The 18939-nt window shown below is 38.0% G+C and overlaps 1 protein-coding gene across 1 annotated transcript in view; it reads left to right on the forward strand.

The window, feature by feature from the left end:
* Positions 1-18939, forward strand: part of lrp2a (low density lipoprotein receptor-related protein 2a) — a gene marked incomplete at its 5' end in the record, with an annotated part of 148918 nt that overhangs the window by 51671 nt on the left and 78308 nt on the right. Inside the window, 13 exons of the mRNA XM_079821156.1 lie at positions 160-297; positions 449-730; positions 2469-2708; positions 4047-4166; positions 4473-4589; positions 5514-5894; positions 8829-8843; positions 10951-11199; positions 12171-12382; positions 12469-12653; positions 12914-13142; positions 15510-15687; positions 17007-17141. Coding sequence (XP_079677282.1) covers positions 160-297; positions 449-730; positions 2469-2708; positions 4047-4166; positions 4473-4589; positions 5514-5894; positions 8829-8843; positions 10951-11199; positions 12171-12382; positions 12469-12653; positions 12914-13142; positions 15510-15687; positions 17007-17141 — 2481 coding nt within the window. The remainder of the gene's footprint in view (positions 1-159; positions 298-448; positions 731-2468; positions 2709-4046; positions 4167-4472; positions 4590-5513; positions 5895-8828; positions 8844-10950; positions 11200-12170; positions 12383-12468; positions 12654-12913; positions 13143-15509; positions 15688-17006; positions 17142-18939) is intronic.

Raw genomic sequence — 18939 nt, forward strand, 5'->3', positions numbered from 1 at the left:
TGGTATCTTTGAAATGAAGGCCATTATGCCGCTTTCTTAAACTTCAGTGTAGTTCGTCTGTTCGGTGCTGAAAGATAAACGGGCAGAAGTCAGAGTTCATGGACTGGTATTTCACAGAGATGGCTTGCTTGATTACATTAATGAAGTTTGCTGGTCCAGGTTACGTGTACTTCACTGACTGGCGGCTGGGTGGAATCGTGAGGGTCCGTAAAACAGACGGAGGGGAGATGATGACCATTCGTAGAGGGATCAGCCACATCATGCACGTCAAATCTTTCAACGCTGACACGCAGATTGGTGAGAGTAACATTGCAAAACACATTTATCCACATACAGCCAATGAAACAAATTGAAAAGTTAGCACACAGTACTTCAGTACCATGAAGCAACAGATGAAATTAACTTATGTGTTTAATCAATGATGTGAATTGCTTTTTACCCCCATCAGGTTCTAACTTCTGCAGCAGGCAAACTAACCCAAATGGAGACTGCAGTAATTTCTGTTTCCCAGCACCGTACTCCCAACGAGTGTGTGGCTGCCCGTATGGAATGAAGCTGGAAGCGAATCAGCAGACGTGTGTAGACGATCCATCCAATGAGCCGCCGACCCTCCAGTGCGGCTCAAACTCCTTCTCATGCACTAACGGGAAGTGTGTCCCTCAGAACTACCAATGTGACGGCATGGATGACTGTCATGACAACAGTGACGAGGCCAACTGTGGCGCTAATAGTAATGTTTAATATTTACATTCAATGCAAATGTTTATGCACTGAAAGCTGTGCTATATACACTCACCTAAAGGATTATTAGGAACACCTGTTCAATTCCTCATTAATGCAATTATCTAATCAACCAATCACATGGCAGTTGCTTCAATGCATTTAGGGGTGTGGTCCTGGTCAAGACAATCTCCTGAACTCCAAACTGAATGTCAGAATGGGAAAGAAAGGTGATTTAAGCAATTTTGAGCGTGGCATGGTTGTTGGTGCCAGACGGGCCGGTCTGAGTATTTCACAATCTGCTCAGTTACTGAGATTTTCACGCACAACATTTCTAGGGTTTACAAAGAATGGTGTGAAAAGGGAAAAACATCCAGTATGCCGCAGTCCTGTGGGCGAAAATGCCTTGTTGATGCTAGAGGTCAGAGGAGAATGGGCCGACTGATTCAAGCTGATAGAAGAGCAACTTTGACTGAAATAACCGCTCATTACAACCGAGGTATGCAGCAAAGCATTTGTGAAGCCACAACACGCACAACCTTAAGGCGGATGGGCTACAACAGCAGAAGACCCCACCAGGTACCACTCATCTCCCCTACAAATAGGAAAAAGAGGCGACAATTTGCACAAGCTCACCAAAATTGGACAGTTGAAGACTGGAAAAATGTTGCCTGGTCTGATGAGTCTCGATTTCTGTTGAGACATTCAGATGGTAGAGTCAGAATTTGGCGTAAACAGAATGAGAACATGGATCCATCATGCCTTGTTATCACTGTGCAGGCTAGTGGTGGTGGTGTAATGGTGTGGGGGATGTTTTCTTGGCACACTTTAGGCCCCTTAGTGCCAATTGGGCATTGATTAAATGCCACGGCCTACCTGAGCATTGTTTCTGAGCATGTCCATCCCTTTATGACCACCATGTCCCCATCCTCTGATGGCTACTTCCAGCAGGATAATGCACCATGTCACAAAGCTTGAATCATTTCAAATTGGTTTCTTGAACATGACAATGAGTTCACTGTACTAAAATGGCCCCCACTGTCACCAGATCTCAACCCAATAGAGCAGCTTTGGGATGTGGTGGAACGGGAGCTTCGTGCACTGGATGTGCATCCCACAAATCTCCATCAACTGCAAGATGCTATCCTATCAATATGGGCCAACATTTCTAAAGAATGCTTTCAGCACCTTGTTGAATCAATGCCACGTAGAATTAAGGCAGTTCTGAAGGCGAAAGGGGGTCAAACACAGTATTAGTATGGTGTTCCTAATAATCCTTTAGGTGAGTGTATATCAAATAATTATGACAAATGACAATTTTGCTCTCACAATTCAATCATGCAACATCCTGAATTACATTTTATATTTTTACAGACATATTATAGCAACAAAAAGCTCTTGTGGAAAGAATTTGTCAATGCCAAATCCCACATTCGGACTTCAAGCCCTTAATCAACCAGTATATATTAGATAAATGGGAAGAATGTCAAAATAACAAATTATTTGAAATAAATCCTGTGGTGGGAAAAATATGCAGACATGATCATGTTGTGTATGCAAGATGTCGTACTGTACTGATTCATGGGCATTCATTGAAGGGGTAAAGATGTCTGTAAAACATATGTTTTTGGTCTGCCCAGTTTTTAATGTCACGAGACAATGATTTTTATAATGGCAAGGACTTATTTTGTAAGTATTTTTCTCTCACAATGAAAAAAACATTTCCCCCCCACTCTGCTGGCTCACAGATAACACATGCTCGCCCACTGCCTTCACCTGTGCCAATCAGCGCTGTGTGCCCAGAAGCTGGCACTGCGACGGACACAATGACTGTTTTGACGGCAGTGACGAAAGGGACTGTCCCACCCAGACCCCTGGCACTTGCCAGGCGGACCAGTTCAGCTGTGCCAACCATCGCTGCATCCCCCGCACATGGCTCTGTGACACAGACAATGACTGCGGAGACGGATCGGATGAGAACAACTGTGGTGAGGCCTTGGGAACTGATTTTTCAAATATATATTTTAAAACGGATCGGTTTGACTCTAAATGCTGATTGGATGAGGTGCATTTAAAAGCTGTTACAAATGTTTTTTTTGTTTTTTTGAATTTGCAAACAGGACGCAGGAGTGCAATGTTTTACATTTTCATTTACGTTTATGCATTTGGCAGACGCTTTTATCCAAAATGACTTTTGTTGACACGTTTACATTTTGTCAGTTCTTGCTTTCCCTGGGAATCGAACCCATGACCTTGGCGTTGCTAGCGCCACGCTCTAATGTTTGAGCTACAGGAAAGCTTGTTTTATAAGTTAAACAAACACAGATCTGTTAGAAATGACACTTGTAGGAATTTGTACAAATTTTCCTAATTCTGTATTTCTATAAATTCACCTTCCTCTAAGGCCCTGTCCCAAATGGCTCACTTCATATGCACTTTCTGTCTTGATGCACTTTCTGTCCGTAGGGTGTCCCATTTGTCATTTTAGTTTTCAGAAGGGTGCTTGCGCGCCCCCTTTGTGGTTGATATGCGCTCTCGATGCGCACTTTTGCCAAGCCTGCACTGAAGCGAGCTCCGCAGCGGACTTCTTCCCAACAGTCAAAGTGGTGCTATATCATGAAAGTGCAGACTCGTAGTCGTAGGATGACCGCAAGTGTTTAGGGTGCCAAATGGGACAGGGCCTAATACCATTTCCACTTCCTGTGGATGTGGCCAATTCTAATTCCAATTAATTGAAAGGAAGCCGATTCTTATGCGATGCTATGCAACAGTTTGAATACTTAAGGTTTGAGGTTTTGGGAACTTCCTAGCCTCAAGTATGAGCCACAGTCTTAGTGATCAGAACTAACAAGGGCCGCCTGACAGGATTACAGGGGTAGATCTGTGCTCCGATGGTTTTTCTGTATATTTACAAAAGTATATTAAACAAAGTCAGAGATCTCAAAATGAACTTATACTGTATATTCATCATCAAAACCTTTTCAAACCAAATTATCTGAGCTCTGTGCTGTTCATAGTAGTTTTATAGCACTATATTCTTACTGTACGTGGGAAATTTGTGTCTATTTTTATTTCTCGTACCTCTGGTTTCACAGATAAGTCTTAAGTCTAGTCCGAGACTATCTGAAAATATGTCAGTGCCATTGTTTTGTCTCAAGATGCACACCACTCATTTATTTTGGCATGTTTATAAAAGCTACTTAAATGAAAGATCTGAGACAAAGTTGATTCTCAATGAAACATGACTGAGAACCCTATTATTCTCTTGAGCTTTGAAAGGGCTACTTCTGAGCAATTAACTTTTCTTGCGGTGTCACTTTCTCCAGATTCGATTGGCACATGCCACCCTGGTCAGTTCCAGTGTCCGGACCACCGCTGCATTGACCCCAGTTATGTGTGTGATGGAGACAGAGATTGTGCAGATGGAGCGGATGAACAGGGATGTGGTAAGAGTTCACTCTATGCAGTTGACCTGCAATATTGGTTAGCTTATAATTGCAGGATGTAAATCTTTTATTGCAATTTATTATAATGGTATAAATTGTTTATATAAAAATGGCAATGGCATTTAATTTCTTTACAAATGAAATGTATTTCAACACAAACCAGACATGCCCACCCATGGCTATGCAAACGTATATGAATTCTCTATGAACACAAATGTAACTTTCACAGTATAAACAGTATGATAAAATCTTTAATGGAAGTTAAAATCAGGTTAGGCTGATTTTTTTTGTTCCTCTGATCGTCAGTGTACAACTGCACAGCCTACGAGTTTAAGTGTGCAAACGGGCATCAGTGTGTCAACTCATACTACCGGTGTGATGGGGTGTTTGACTGTAATGATCGCTCGGATGAATCTGGTTGTCGTAAGTATAAATACATTACTTTTAAATTTTCAAGAACTAAAGTCTTTTAGTTCTGATGATCTTCAATATGTCTTTCATTATCATAATTGTGGACATTGCATTACATATGCAGTTGAGTATATAAATGGATGAATCTTACAAAAACATTTCCAGTCACTGTGCACCCCAAAATCAAAAAATCTATATAAGCAAGAAAAAAATCTTGGAAAAATGAAGTCTATTTTAGAAACATTTATGTTTTTTGCATTCTGTTATTTTTTTGTAATTCCCATTTTGTAATTCAATGGTGATTCTTATGAAATGTGTATTTTTAACCGTATAACATAATATTGTAATGCAGTTATTTTTTATTTAAATTAGCTATTTTATTTAATCCAAAGGCAGTACAACAAATACTGGCATGCTGTAGGAATATATTAATTTAAAATGTATCATTATTACATTTATTTAAACTACAGGACTGAGAATGACATGCATTTTGCAAATATGTTAATTAAAATGAGGGTGAAATGTGTTTTATTATCAGGGAAATAATTTCATATTACAATATTTCTAAAGATCCTACAAAAAATTTGGTAACACTTTATTTTGATGGTCCACTTTAGACAACTACATTAGACAACTTATTCTACTAACCCCAACCCTAAAACAAAGTCTACTCATACTCTAATGAGAGTTAGTTGACTTGTAGTTGCAAATTAATAAGAGTGGGTTGACATGTAGTTGCAAAGTTACTTTTAATTAGTAGAATGTCTAAAGTGGACTATCAAAAGTGTTTGTTTTAAAGGAAAATAAAATTGTATAATTTTTTTTTTGATGTTCTTAATTCATTACATTGAACATTTCTTTTAAACCTCTGGAAACTTGAATTATGCTAACATTTGTCTTGGATTAATATGCATGCATTAACTTTGACCCTTCCAGCCACTAGGCCACCCGGCATGTGTCACCACGAGAGTGAGTTTCAGTGCCAGTCAGACGGCAGTTGTGTTCCCGCGAGCTGGGAATGTGACGGGCACCCAGACTGTGAAGATGGCTCAGACGAACACCACGTGTGCCCCCCGCGGACATGCCCCACCTCGCAGTTCCGCTGCGATAATGGCAACTGTGTTTTCCATGGCTGGATATGTGACGGAGATAATGACTGTCGGGATGGCAGCGATGAGCGAGACTGTCCCACACCACCGTTCCGCTGTCCCAGCTGGCAGTGGCAGTGCCCTGGACACAGTGTGTGTGTTAACCTCAGCAGGGTGTGTGACAACACTCCAGACTGTCCCAACGGGGCGGATGAGTCCCCTCTCTGCAGTAAGTCATGCCATATGTTTTACTGATTTGCAGCAGTATGCAAGACACTACCATTCAAACGTTTGGGGTCAGTAAGATTTTTTTATGTATTTAAAAAGAAGATTCTTATTCATTTCTTTAAAAAAAAAATACCTTACTGACCTCAAACTTTTAAACGGTAGTGTGTAAACAGTATAAGATAAAAAATATTGATAGTTTTTGTTAAGTTAGATGCTAATGCCTTTATCAATAAGCTCCCTAATGAACATTTCGGCTTTGTTCTAAAACCCTAATGAGTCGCCTATGTAGGTAGACATTCTTAAAGGGTTAGTTCACCCAAAAATGAAAATTCTGTCATTAATTACTCACCCTCACGTCGTTCGAGACCCGTAAGACCTCCGTTCATATTCGGAACACAAATGAAGATATTTTTGTTGAAAGCTGATGGCTGAGAAAGGCTTCTGATAGGCCTCCATTGGCATTCAGTACACTTATACTCCCAAGACGGATAAAAGGCACTCAAAACATCGTTACAAAGTCCATCTCACCACAGTGGCTCTACAATAATCTTACGATGCGACGAAAATAGTTTTTGTGCGAAAAAAAAATCAAAATAACACCTTTTTCCAACTTGTTACTGCCTTCCGTGTGTGCCTCCACGACGCATGCGCGAGAATATGACGCAGATCCGGCGTTCGGACAGATGACCCAGAAGTGATTTGTTTACAATCAGAGGAAGACGCGCGTATCTCAGCTGTTGGATTCTACATTGATCGTGCTTTAGGTCTCGGCGTAGTGCTCAAAATGGGGTTAGAGTGTGCATTTCATGGATTCCCGAACCCCGGCGCTACGTCATATTCTCGCGCATGCGAGACAAAACTATTCGCACAAAAACTATTGTCGTCGCATCGTAAGATTATTGTAGAGTCACTGTGGTGAGATGGACTTTGTAACGATGTTTTAAGTGCCTTTTATCGGTCTTGGGAGTATAAGTGTACTGAATGCCAATGGAGGCCTATCTGAAGCCTTTCTCAGCCATCAGCTTTCAACAAAAATATCTTCATTTGTGTTCCGAGTATGAACAGAGGTCTTACGGGTCTCGAACGACTTAAGGGTGAGTAATTAATGACAGAATTTTCATTTTTGGGTGAACTAACCCTTTAAAGTCCCAGTGAACCGGAAGTTGCAACAGATTTTATTTCAGTGCTGTTGAATATTGAATAGAGGGCAGGGTTTTACTTCAACGCTCCTCCTCTCCATCTCTCGCTCATAGCAGACTAATGGTTGGAGGGGAGTGGTTAAGGTTATTCAAACCCAAGACGTCAAACTGCCGTCATCGGAAAGGGAACGCCATTCCAAACCGGAAGTTACTTTTCAGATTTTGATTAAAGACTACCACGGTTAAACAATTTTTTTCTGTGTATTAACTTGCATGGATGAATTGTTCTCCAGACCTGTAATGTGCGCTAACAAGGTCAATAAGATCGAATTAATAAGATTAAATTAAATATCATGTTAACTGAGTTTCTATTTTTGTAGGATGCTGCTTATGTAGCCAGTGGGTTTTAGAACAGAGCCTGTATTTAAAATTAGTTAATTTAATTAAAATGTTTGGTGAGTATGGAATGGAATAGTTGTTTGGATAAATACTAATGAGGGTTAAAACAACTTCCCAAAATGTTTAGCCATTATTGTACGTCAACAGGACCTAATCAGCCCTTATTCTGGAGATCAATCCCACAAATCACTATTCTGCTTGGTCTCAATTGAAACCAGAATTAGAGTGCTAATGACTTGAAACATGGTTGAAAATCTACAAACATGTTCCTGTGTTTAACTATTTTCTGTGTTAGTCAACAACACTTTTTTCAAATAATTGAAAAATTAATTAAATGAACTTGAAAAAACTTTTTTTTTTTTTAAATTAGAAACGTTCCCTTGGTAATTAACTGAAATAAGATAAGCTTAAGTTAAAGGGTTAGTTCACACAAAAATGAAAATTAGACCATGATTTACTCACCCTCAAGTCATCCTAGGTGTATATGACACTATTCTTTCAAAGGCCTTCTGAAGTGAAGTGGCACGTTTGTGTAAGAAAAATATCCATATTTAAAACTTTATAGACTAAAATAACTAGCTTCCGGCGGTCAGCGGTTCGCAAGTCGACTTACCCTTGAACCCTTGACGCATGCGTATTTACGAACGCAGAAGTACAGAGAATATAGCAAAACAAAAGGTAGCGTCGGGGGTTTTCTCTTTTAGGGCAAGTCGACTTTAGCTAGTCTGGACTTTATTAACCCCCCGGAGCCGTGTGGAGCAGCTATATGATGGATAGATGCACTTTTATGCAGACTTCAAAAACGACACAACCATTCACTGTCATTATAAAGCTTTGAAGAGCCAGGACATTTTTAATCTAACTCCGATGTCATATACACCTAGGATGACTTGAGGGTGAGTATTTCATGGGCTAATTTTCATTTTTGGGTGAACTAACCCTTTAAAGTACTAAAATAAACCTAAATTTGAAATTAAAATAAATTAGAGCTAAATAGAAAATTACAAAAGGACATAACGAAGATCAAAATGAAAACTGAAATAATATGGAATAATACTAAAATAACCTTAATTTATAGATTAATTTATAAACCGAGGGATGAATCAAAATTATTTTCTGTGCTAATCAAAAGCATGCCACAGATTATGCTGTTTCGTGTATTAAATCCAGAACATTAATTTACATTGAAATCTTTAATCTTTCTGCTGAAATTGAAACTATTAAATGGCAATTCATGTGGTCATTCAGTTGATTCCAATAGTTCATGAAGTATTTCAGTATGTTGTCTGTGTTATGAATCCCATTTGCCATCAAATCATGCATGTGTTTAGCTAATCTGGAAATTAACATTGAAATGATCTGTGATTTTCCTTCCATGTTGCCCTCCCTTCTCACAGATGAGCCCTTACCAGGTAGGCTGAATCCCTAATCATCCACAATCCTCTGCATGAAGCACTAATCGATCCCAGTATCCGCCTGGCTGTACTCACTAACCATCATCAGAGTGTCTAAATATGGCAAGATTGTGTGTGTTTAGCATTTTAGACACTTAGAGATGTAGTTTGCAGTACTATTTACATGAACTGGTACACAACCACCGGCATTGCTCACCCAATACCAGTTCCAGAAATAGAGGACAACAGATTTAAACCGTAAACATTAGGGCTGGGGAATATATTGAATATTCACAATATATCTGCAACGCTTTTGTAAATGAAGCAACATCATCATGGACATTAACTTTTCCCCCACTAGTGTATTATTAACATGTATTATCTTAAAGGATTAGTTCACTTCAAAATTAAAATGTCCTGATATTTTACTCACCCCCGTCTCATCCAAGGTGTTCATCTTTCTTTCTTCAGTGGAAAAGAAATTAAGTTTTTGGAGGAAAACATTCCAGGATTTTTCTCCACACCATTGACTTAAATGGCAACCAAAATGTTGAAGGTCCAAATCAATGCAGTTTCAAAGAGCTTCAGAGGCTCTGCATGATCCCAGACGAGGAATATGGTCTTATCTAGCGAAAGGATCGGTCATTTAAAAAATAAAAAAAAGATGATACTTTTTAACCTAAATTGCTCATCTTGCGCTGCTCTATGACTAGATGTAGGCGGAAGTACCACGCCTGTGTTTACAAAGCGCACATGCGAAGACTTATACAAACGTCATTTAACAAAAAAAAAAGGTAAAACAACTATGTCGGACAATTTTTAAGTTGAAGAGGGAGTGTTTTTTGTTAAAAAAAAAATTGTATTAGTCCTCGCACGTTCGCTTGGGTCTAGTGTGACGTTTACGACGTGATTGCACCATCAATGGCGAGCCGCAGAGCAGCGCAAGATGAGAGCAATTTAGATAAAAATATTTGGTTAAAAAATTATTTTTAGAAAACGACAGATCGTTTCGCTAGATAAGACACTATTCCTCGTCTGGGATCGCGCAGAGCCTCTGAAGCCCTTCCTTTGAAACTGCATTGATTTGGATCTTCAACATTTTGGTTGCCATTGAAGTCAATGGTGTGGAGAAAAATCCTGGAATGTTTTCCTCAAAAAACATATTTTCTTTTCGACTGAAGAAAGAAAGACATGAACATCTTGGACGAGATGGGGGTGGGTCAAATATCAGGTAATTTTCATTTTGAAGTGAACGAATCCTTTAAATAGTGAAATACATGCGTGTGTTATGCACAGTTCATGGTTATGTCCACCAATCGGGTGGGCCAAGTAATACAAAATAACATTCCAATTAATTGCGGGTGGATGAGAGATAAATAGTTTGTTTGATAAAAACATTTTGCGAGCCCTGTGGGCTAATCATTCCGGTTGCCGTTTCACCACATTGGAAGTTTTCAAAACAATTCCTCATGTGTAAGGGAGTCGAAGCACATTATAATATGCAAAACTGTTATCCAATCATAGCCGTGGGTGTTTACTTCCAAGTCTTCAGTACGGCACGCCCATAAAAACTGAACGTACCAGGAGATGAATTACTTATTCATTATGATGTTTTGAATCTAAAAAAATATATACAGTATAAAATGTGTTACTAAAATAAACGTTAACTGAAATAAAATACTAATATATATATATATATATATATATATATATATATATATATATATATATATATATATATATATATATATATATATATATATATATATATATATATATATATATATATATATATATATATTAGTATTTTATTTCAGTTAACGTTTATTTTAGTAACACATTTTATGGTTTTAGTTTTTAGTATTAGTTAACTATAATACATTTAGAATTTAATTGGAAAAAATGTCTGTTTAATCACAAAAAAATTGTTTATCTGAATTAAAAAGAAAACACCTTTTATGCTTTTAGAATACATATACAAATGTAGAGATTTTGTTTAATCTATATTGCCCAGCCCTAGTAAGCATCCTCTTTAATGGTTGTCCTTAGCATGTTCCCATAATACCTTGTGTCTTCATGTATGCTTCACATTGGCATTCATCTCAACATTTCTGCTTCATCATAGATCAGGAGAGCTGCTCAGATAACAATGCGGGCTGCACTCACGGCTGCATCCAGGGCCCGTTTGGAGCCCAGTGCACGTGTCCTATGGGCTACCAGCTGAGCAACGACTCAAAGACGTGTGAGGACATCGATGAATGCCATCCTCTGGGCGTCTGCAGTCAGCACTGTTTCAACGAGAGAGGCTCCTTCCGATGCCATTGTCAGGATGGATACACGCTAGAGGCAGATGGGCGCACCTGCAAGGCCTCAGGTTCGTGCGTCTCCACTGAGCTTTGTGATCTCTGACAGATATTAATGGAGTGAGTGGAGGCATACTCGGACTCCAAGGGCCAACTGGACCAGCTCAGCTGGGTCTAGTGCAGCTTCTCGGATTACCACAGATAAGACAAATAACATATATGTCAGTCACAAACTTTCTTACGGGGGTAATTAGGAGGTAATCACCAAACAAAGGGTTGTTTATGAGCTCTTCCGCTGACAAGAGCCCATTCCCTTGAGATAGCCTGTTGAAAAATGCTGTCATCCGATATACCTCGTCTTCTTTCTGAATGTTGCTTTTCAACGGGACTCTTTTTTATCCTTCTATTTGGCCAGATATGTCTTGCATAGTTTTATAACTGAGAGCTGATACATGAAGAAAGTTTGGATTCATTTCTAGTCCTGCGAGGTTATTTGATATATTTTGAGATAATTATGATCATTGTGGACTTTATACTTTAATCACATATTGCCATCCAAATATGAAGCACACATACCAGTCAAACGTTGGACACACGAAAGTTGGAATAATGTTTCTCATGATGGCAAAAAGATTATGCTTGAAGGATTGGAATTTGAGTTTTGGATACAAAATGTGCATTTGAATGAATTTCATTACAAAACTAAAATGTAAAATGTACATTCTTACATTCTTTACATGCTTCCACTTTGTTATAATACCACTAACAGTTCAATATTTAATAGTGAGGAAATTTCACAAATGGACTTGAACGCTTGAATTCACTGAGCTCCCGAGAGCGACCCATTCTTTCACAAACGTTTGTAGAAGCGTCTGCATGTCTAGGTGCTTGATTTTATACACCTGTGGCCATGGAAGGGATTGTAACTCCTGAATTCAATGATTTGGAGGGGTGTGCCAATACTTTTGGCAATATAATGTATACAAAAAAAATGTAATAATATTATTCTATTCTGTTCTCCATTCCTTTCTCAATCTGACAGGATCTCGAGAGGCCTTGCTCTTAGTGGCCAGTCGGAATCAGATTATATCAGACGACATCCTCGCACAGCCAAACGTTATTCGGTCTCTTGTGCGAGACGGCCGTAACATCGTAGCGGTGGATTTCGACTCGGTTACAGATCGTATTTACTGGTCTGACACCACCCAGGACAGAATATGGAGCGCTCACAAAAATGGAAGTGACCGCACCGTGGTGAGTGACACAAACTCCGCTCCGGCACTCTTACACTCAACATAAACCATCATCCCCCTAAAAATATAATTTCTCTCCCCTGCCAGATCTTTGATAGTGGAGTGACCGTCACAGAGAGTCTCGCTGTAGACTGGGTTGGCAGAAACCTGTATTGGACAGACTACATTTTGGAGACCATAGAGGTGTCCAAACTAGACGGGTCCCACAGAACAGTGTTGATTAGTGAAAATGTGACCAATCCAAGAGCTCTGGTAGTGGATCCTAGAAATAAGTAAGACCAATTAACAAGTACACTGAGAAAATGGTGTAGAAACAATTTTCACTTGCTAGGAAATTTCACAATTAATTACAAAGTAACACATTCAATTAAACATGGAATTTTGAAGTAGAAAAGATGTAAAACATTCTCCAATAATCTTTGTTTTACTTACACATTTTAAAAAATAATTTTAACAGTGTATATAAAATAAATTTAAATGACCATTGGTTGAAAACGAAATCCTAATATGCCCTTTTCAATATATATTTCAGCATGCACCTGATGTTTTGGACGGACTGGGGCAGAAATCCTCGTATTGAGAGAGCCAGCATGGATGGGAAGTTAAGGACTACGATCATCAGCAACAAACTTTATTGGCCCAATGGCTTAACAATTGACTTCCCCAACAATCTGCTTTACTTTGCCGACGCTTACCTAGACTTCATAGACTACTGTGATTACGATGGAAAGAATCGAAAACAAGTGTTGGCCAGTGATCTGGTGAGACCTTTTGTTTTATATACTCTTTTATGTTTATGAACATAGAAGGGGCGATTCTGTAGTTTTGCCTGAACAATACTGTCTTCCTCAGGATTTTTGTCTTGTTTTCCAGTATAATATCTAAACATTCTTGAATCAAGATATAATTAAATATTATAAGATACAAATTACTTTTTGCTGAAAATAAGAAAAAAATCTGCCAGAAGAAAATGACAAATTAGCATGAGAGCGCAATCCTATAAAAGCAGCGATGGGAGCACCCTCAAACGCAAGCAAAAGCACCCTCAGTTGATACTGTAATAATACTGGCAAAACAGATTTGCAAATTTGTGATTCCGAGTTCTGGAGAGTGCCAAATGCATCTATTTACAGCGAGTTTTTGCAGCGGTGAGTAATGTAGCCAATCACATATCTAGTTGTTGCTCTCTCGAACGCGATCAGAATCTCACCGCTCAAAACGCCAGAGTTTTTATTCAGTGCTGAGTTAATGCAGGCTCGCGACGGCCTCTAATTAACAAAGTCAAGACACGATGTAAATAAGAGATTTATTGTTGATGACTTTATTTTTTATAACGGAACTTTGTGAGATCGCGATGAGCTAACAAAGTAACAGCATTTTGTGCAATAGGGATCTTGGCTCACTTTCGAGGCTACAGTCATTCATTGAATAAAACTATTATTGCTAAGAGGACCGACAGCCAATTTAAATATAAATGCCACTCTGCATATAGACCCAGATGAGAGGTTTTGCCTCTGTAGAGGACATTATTTAGCAAATTTCTCTGACAACATACACAGTTTTAAGTCTGGATATTCTTATGAAATACAAGACATTCTTATGAAATTATTATTACACGTCTTTTTACATTAGCCTACATATTGTCCCAAAATGCAAATTAGATACGGTGTAGGCCTATAGATGCATTGCCTAGAATGGGAATGGCATTTATGGCCATGTTTACACACATATTGCATAAAGTAAAATAATACTTAAATAATAACATAGGAATTAAAAAATCTATTCGTTTTTTATGCTCCAAACCATAACGACCATAATGGATGGGAGTGGAAAGTTCAGCGAGTGATTTACTGGCGATGCGCAAATTAAAGAACACAGACGCAGCCGGATCATTTCCATTATGACCATCGCAATCTACCAAGAGCAGAACAAATTAGCGTCTGGTTTAAAACATGCTTTTTTAAAGTGTTAAATAAGGCCACAAACACCAGTTAATTGACGAGCGGAAACCTTAGTAAATCCCCTTGCATGATTCATTTAAATTCTCTCCTCCCATAAATTTTGTCTGAAAGGGAAACTCCTACAAATGCATATGCAATAATGTCAGCCACCAAGATAACCCTGTCCACGCCTATTCAGCGCTAATTTATCACTGCATGTCTTTAGTAAATCCTGACTGTAGTTTTTAATGGCAGAATAGGGTTTGTGCTGGCACAAGCTGTTAATAAATCTGTCCCTAAAAATTTAGTAATTCAAAGGGAAAAAACAAGTTTATTTTTCTTACCTCTCTTATCTTATGTCATTTTGGATCAGAAGTAAATGTATAGTATTGATTTAAGAATGTTTAAATATTTGTATTGGAAGACAATTTGATTGCAGTACTTCAATAATGTAATATTTGGGCAGGAACTCAGCAATGATTTAAACTGGGGATGCAATGTTTGAATATTAGGCCATAACATGTAGGTGCAAGTATGTGAACGCAGATGCACAATGTTATTGAAAGAACTGGGGGAGTTTTAAATCAAGCAAAACCAAATGTAACTGCCTCTCTGAATGTCTAATTGGTCGACATTAGAGTGCATTGAAATCTTCACAACTTTTGGTCACATGACAGAGCATCACTTTTGCAAACCCTTGCATTTCCCATCTATGTCCTTGCAATGTATCATCCCCATTTAAAAGGATAATTCACCCAAAAATGAAAGGTGTTCCAAACCTGTATGAGTTTCTTTCTTCTGTTGAACACAAAAAAAGATATTTTGAAGAATGCCGGTAACCATACAGTAGCCATTGGCTTCCATAGTATTTTTTTCCTACTATAGAAGTCAGTGGCTGATTTCCGACATTCTTCAAAATATCTTATTTTGTGTTCAGCAGAAGAAAGAAATTCACACAGGTTTGGAACAACTTGAGGGTGAGTAAATGATGACAGAATGTCAATTTTGGGGTGAACGATCCCTTTAAATGTACTCTTATACAAAAAATAAACTGTAGTTCATAATGCAATGCATTGGCATCTGTGTTTACGCACTTGCATGAAGTATGTTCACACTTATGAATACTTGTTTTTTTTTACATATTTACCATGTGAATAAATAAAACACCTCTTGTTTCTCAATGAAAAGGTACTTCAACATCCCCACGCAATTACCATTTTTGAGGATTTTGTCTATTGGACCGACAGATACGTCAACCGTGTGATCCGGGCCAACAAGTGGCACGGACAGAACCAGACGGTGATGCTGTATAATCTGCCCCAGCCCATGGGCCTGGTGGCACTTCACCCTGCCAGACAGCCTGCAGGTACAACGCTTCACAACAGCTGTACACAAGACAGATAAACTGCCCGCTACCTGGAGAGCAAAGTGTTATTGGATTAAATGCAGCAAGCCTAACAGACCATAGCGAAAAGCATTTCTGGAAGTCACTCCGATAAGAAAAAAGGTTTGCGAGGGGTTGAATAATAAGACCTTTTTGTTATGCAACCTAAAAAGAATTTTGTGAAAAAGAAGTGTGCTTAACTGTATTGTATATTTGGTTATGCTTTTTTTGGTAACACTTTATTTTAGTGTCCTTGATACATGTGTTAAATGTACTTACCATAGTAATAAATTATGCATAATTACATACAACTAACCCTCAACCAAATACTAATCCTACTCTTACCCTATAGTAAGTACATTTAGTTAGTTAATATTACTTAAATATATAATTACACTGTAACAATGACACCTTAACATTATGTTTCCCATTTTTTTTTAGGTGTCCTTGTTACAGTGTAATTATACAATGAAAGGGATAGTTCACCCAAAAATGAAAATTAGCCCATGATTTACTCAAGTCATCCTAGGTGTATATGACATTCTTCTTTCAGACGAATACAATCGGAGTTATATTTAAAAAGTCCTGGCTAATCCAAGCATTAGAATTGGATTAATAGTTGCTCTGTTTTTGGTCGGCCGAAAGTTTACTTGATAAAGTTTTAAATATGGATATTTTTCTTACACAAACACATTGATTCACTTCAGAAGGCCTTTATTAACACCACAGAGCTGCATGGAGCATGTTATTTGATGGACAGATGCACTTTTTATGGACTTCAAAAACAGAGCAAATATCTTTAATAGTTTTATACATGATGTATAAGTTTAATAGTAATGACAAGTACATTTTAGTTAACTAAATGCTTGTCAGTACATTCGGCAGTACGCTTTAACTCTATTTCAGAGAAAATAAAAGTAGTTATTAAATTACATAGAAAGATGTATTTATGTGGATCAAAAATGCACTTTAAAATTCAGCTAAATTGCATTTTATTTAAATCTAAACTATAATACATTTTATTTAATAGCAATTAGCATGCATTTAAGTCTGAAAATATGTATTTCAAAAGTATATTCTTTTAAAGGATATTATTATTTCATAAGCACTTTTTTAAAGTATTCTAAAGTGTGCTTCTTTTTCACAAAGGTTCAGAGGCGAAGCAAGTTATATGATGTAGGTTTTTTTTCATCAGAATAACATGCACCAATGAATCGTACAGAGGAAGAATATTAAGAAAACAAATAGGGTCAATACTGATTTCATGTTAACCTCAAAGTTTCTATGTTTTCTTCCTGCAGGTTATACCCCCTGTGACCCCCATTCAACCCCTTGCACCCATATCTGCCTCCTGTCAGCGATTGGTCCCAGGTTCTACTCCTGTGCCTGTCCGTCTGGCTGGACTCTCGCCGCTGACCAGTTCACATGCGCTAGAGGTACGAGATACATCGATCGATATGTGTTTTTCATTGGCCAATGCAGATATATTGAGAACAGAGTTACTCGTGGCTAATAAATAACAATTGAATGATAGCCAATTAGAAATGCAATTCAATGCTGCATTTAAACACCAATTGTACAAAAATGCTGAAAATGTACATGCTGAAAATTCACTAAGAAATATTAAATGCATTAATGAGTCTTAAAAAAAAACAAAAAAAAAAAAAACATTTTTGCACTTCCGGTCCGAAAATCGATGGGTTTTTTTAATGGGCTTTTAGTTAAACGCCGAAATATGTTCTGTGAAAAATTAGCAATAAAAAAAAGTGGACACAGATGCAGATCCTTTCAGATGCAAAATTTATGGATGGATGTGATTTACTAAGGTTTGCTAATTTGCCCTGTTTGGTAAATATGGCCCCTTAACTAATTTTTGGTCACAGAGCTTTTTTTTTTTTTCAATAATCCAAAAGCCAATGGAAAAATACCATTGGGTTTTTTCGAAGAAACCGGTGTCATACTAACTTGCCAGTTGGCCATTACTGCAGCACTCTATAGGAAATTACCTCAGATCTTTTAAAATAGTGAAGCTGTACCATCTGCAGGCAAATGTGGCCCAAATCATTTTATTTTTTTGCTTACATCGGGACTCAGATCTGTTTTTCTCATGACAGTGTGAACAGCCCAAACCACATGGAATCTGATATTTTCAATTCCGATTTGAGCCACTTTTGAGATTTATATATCAGCTGAAAGCTGAATAAAGAAGCTTCCCGTTGATGTATGGTTTGTTAGGATAGGACAATATTTGGCAGAGATACAACTATTTGCAAAAAAATCTAAATATTGAGAAAATCGCCTTTAAAGTTGTCTAAATGAAGTCCTTAGCAATGCATATTACTACTAATAATACATGTTTGATATATTTATGGTAGGAAATAAATCAAACATCTTCATGGAACATGGTAAAATTCAATTATTTTGACCCATACAATGTATTGTTGGCTATTGCCACAAATATACCCATGTGACTTATGACTGGTTTTGTGGTCCAGGGTCACATATGTGTTACTAAATCCGATACAGGTCAGGTGTTTTGCAATGCGACCTCAGTCTGAACAGTCATATCAGAATTCAGGACAATGATCTGGTCAGTGTGAACATGGCCTAAGATGACTTTAATGAATTTGCCATGGACAAAGATAAATTAGTGCAATGGGTTTAACAGTTCATTCCTTCTTGTGGCTATTTTTTAATGAATAATGCATGTGTCTATGTCTTTAATGTTGGCCTCTGTCCATTTAATATACTTCGCAGTGAATGAATGAAGCAGTCTTCTGTTAAAATTGGATATAGATTTCAGGGGAATGAAAACTTGTCAACAGAAACCCATTTTCGATTGACTAAGTAAGCTTCTTTGCGGAGGCAAACATTTACTCTTATAAAAGGCCTTAGCTCAGCTGACAGTAACGGATGAAAGCGCGCAAGAGGCCTTTAGTCTTAAGAAGCCCTTAACATTCTCTTTAGGGCAGACTCTCAACCTCACTCGGGTTTCAGCCTTTGTCAGCGCTGTCAAGTGCATTCTTCCATGAGAGTTTAACAATTAATCCAGACAAACGGTGATTGAATGGCCTGTTTTTCACAATCAACTGTGCTGATATGGCATAGTTTACTCTGTGAGGCATTTTCACCAGTATCTCATATCTGCAAGACTAAATGCAATGAGATGACACCTAATTCTGGGAATGTGTGCTATCCCTTGTGAGTGTATTGAATGTGCACTTGTAGTGTACT

Source organism: Gobio gobio (genome assembly GCF_949357685.1).
Source record: "Gobio gobio genome assembly, chromosome: 7".
Classification (NCBI taxonomy): Eukaryota; Metazoa; Chordata; class Actinopteri; order Cypriniformes; family Gobionidae; genus Gobio; species Gobio gobio.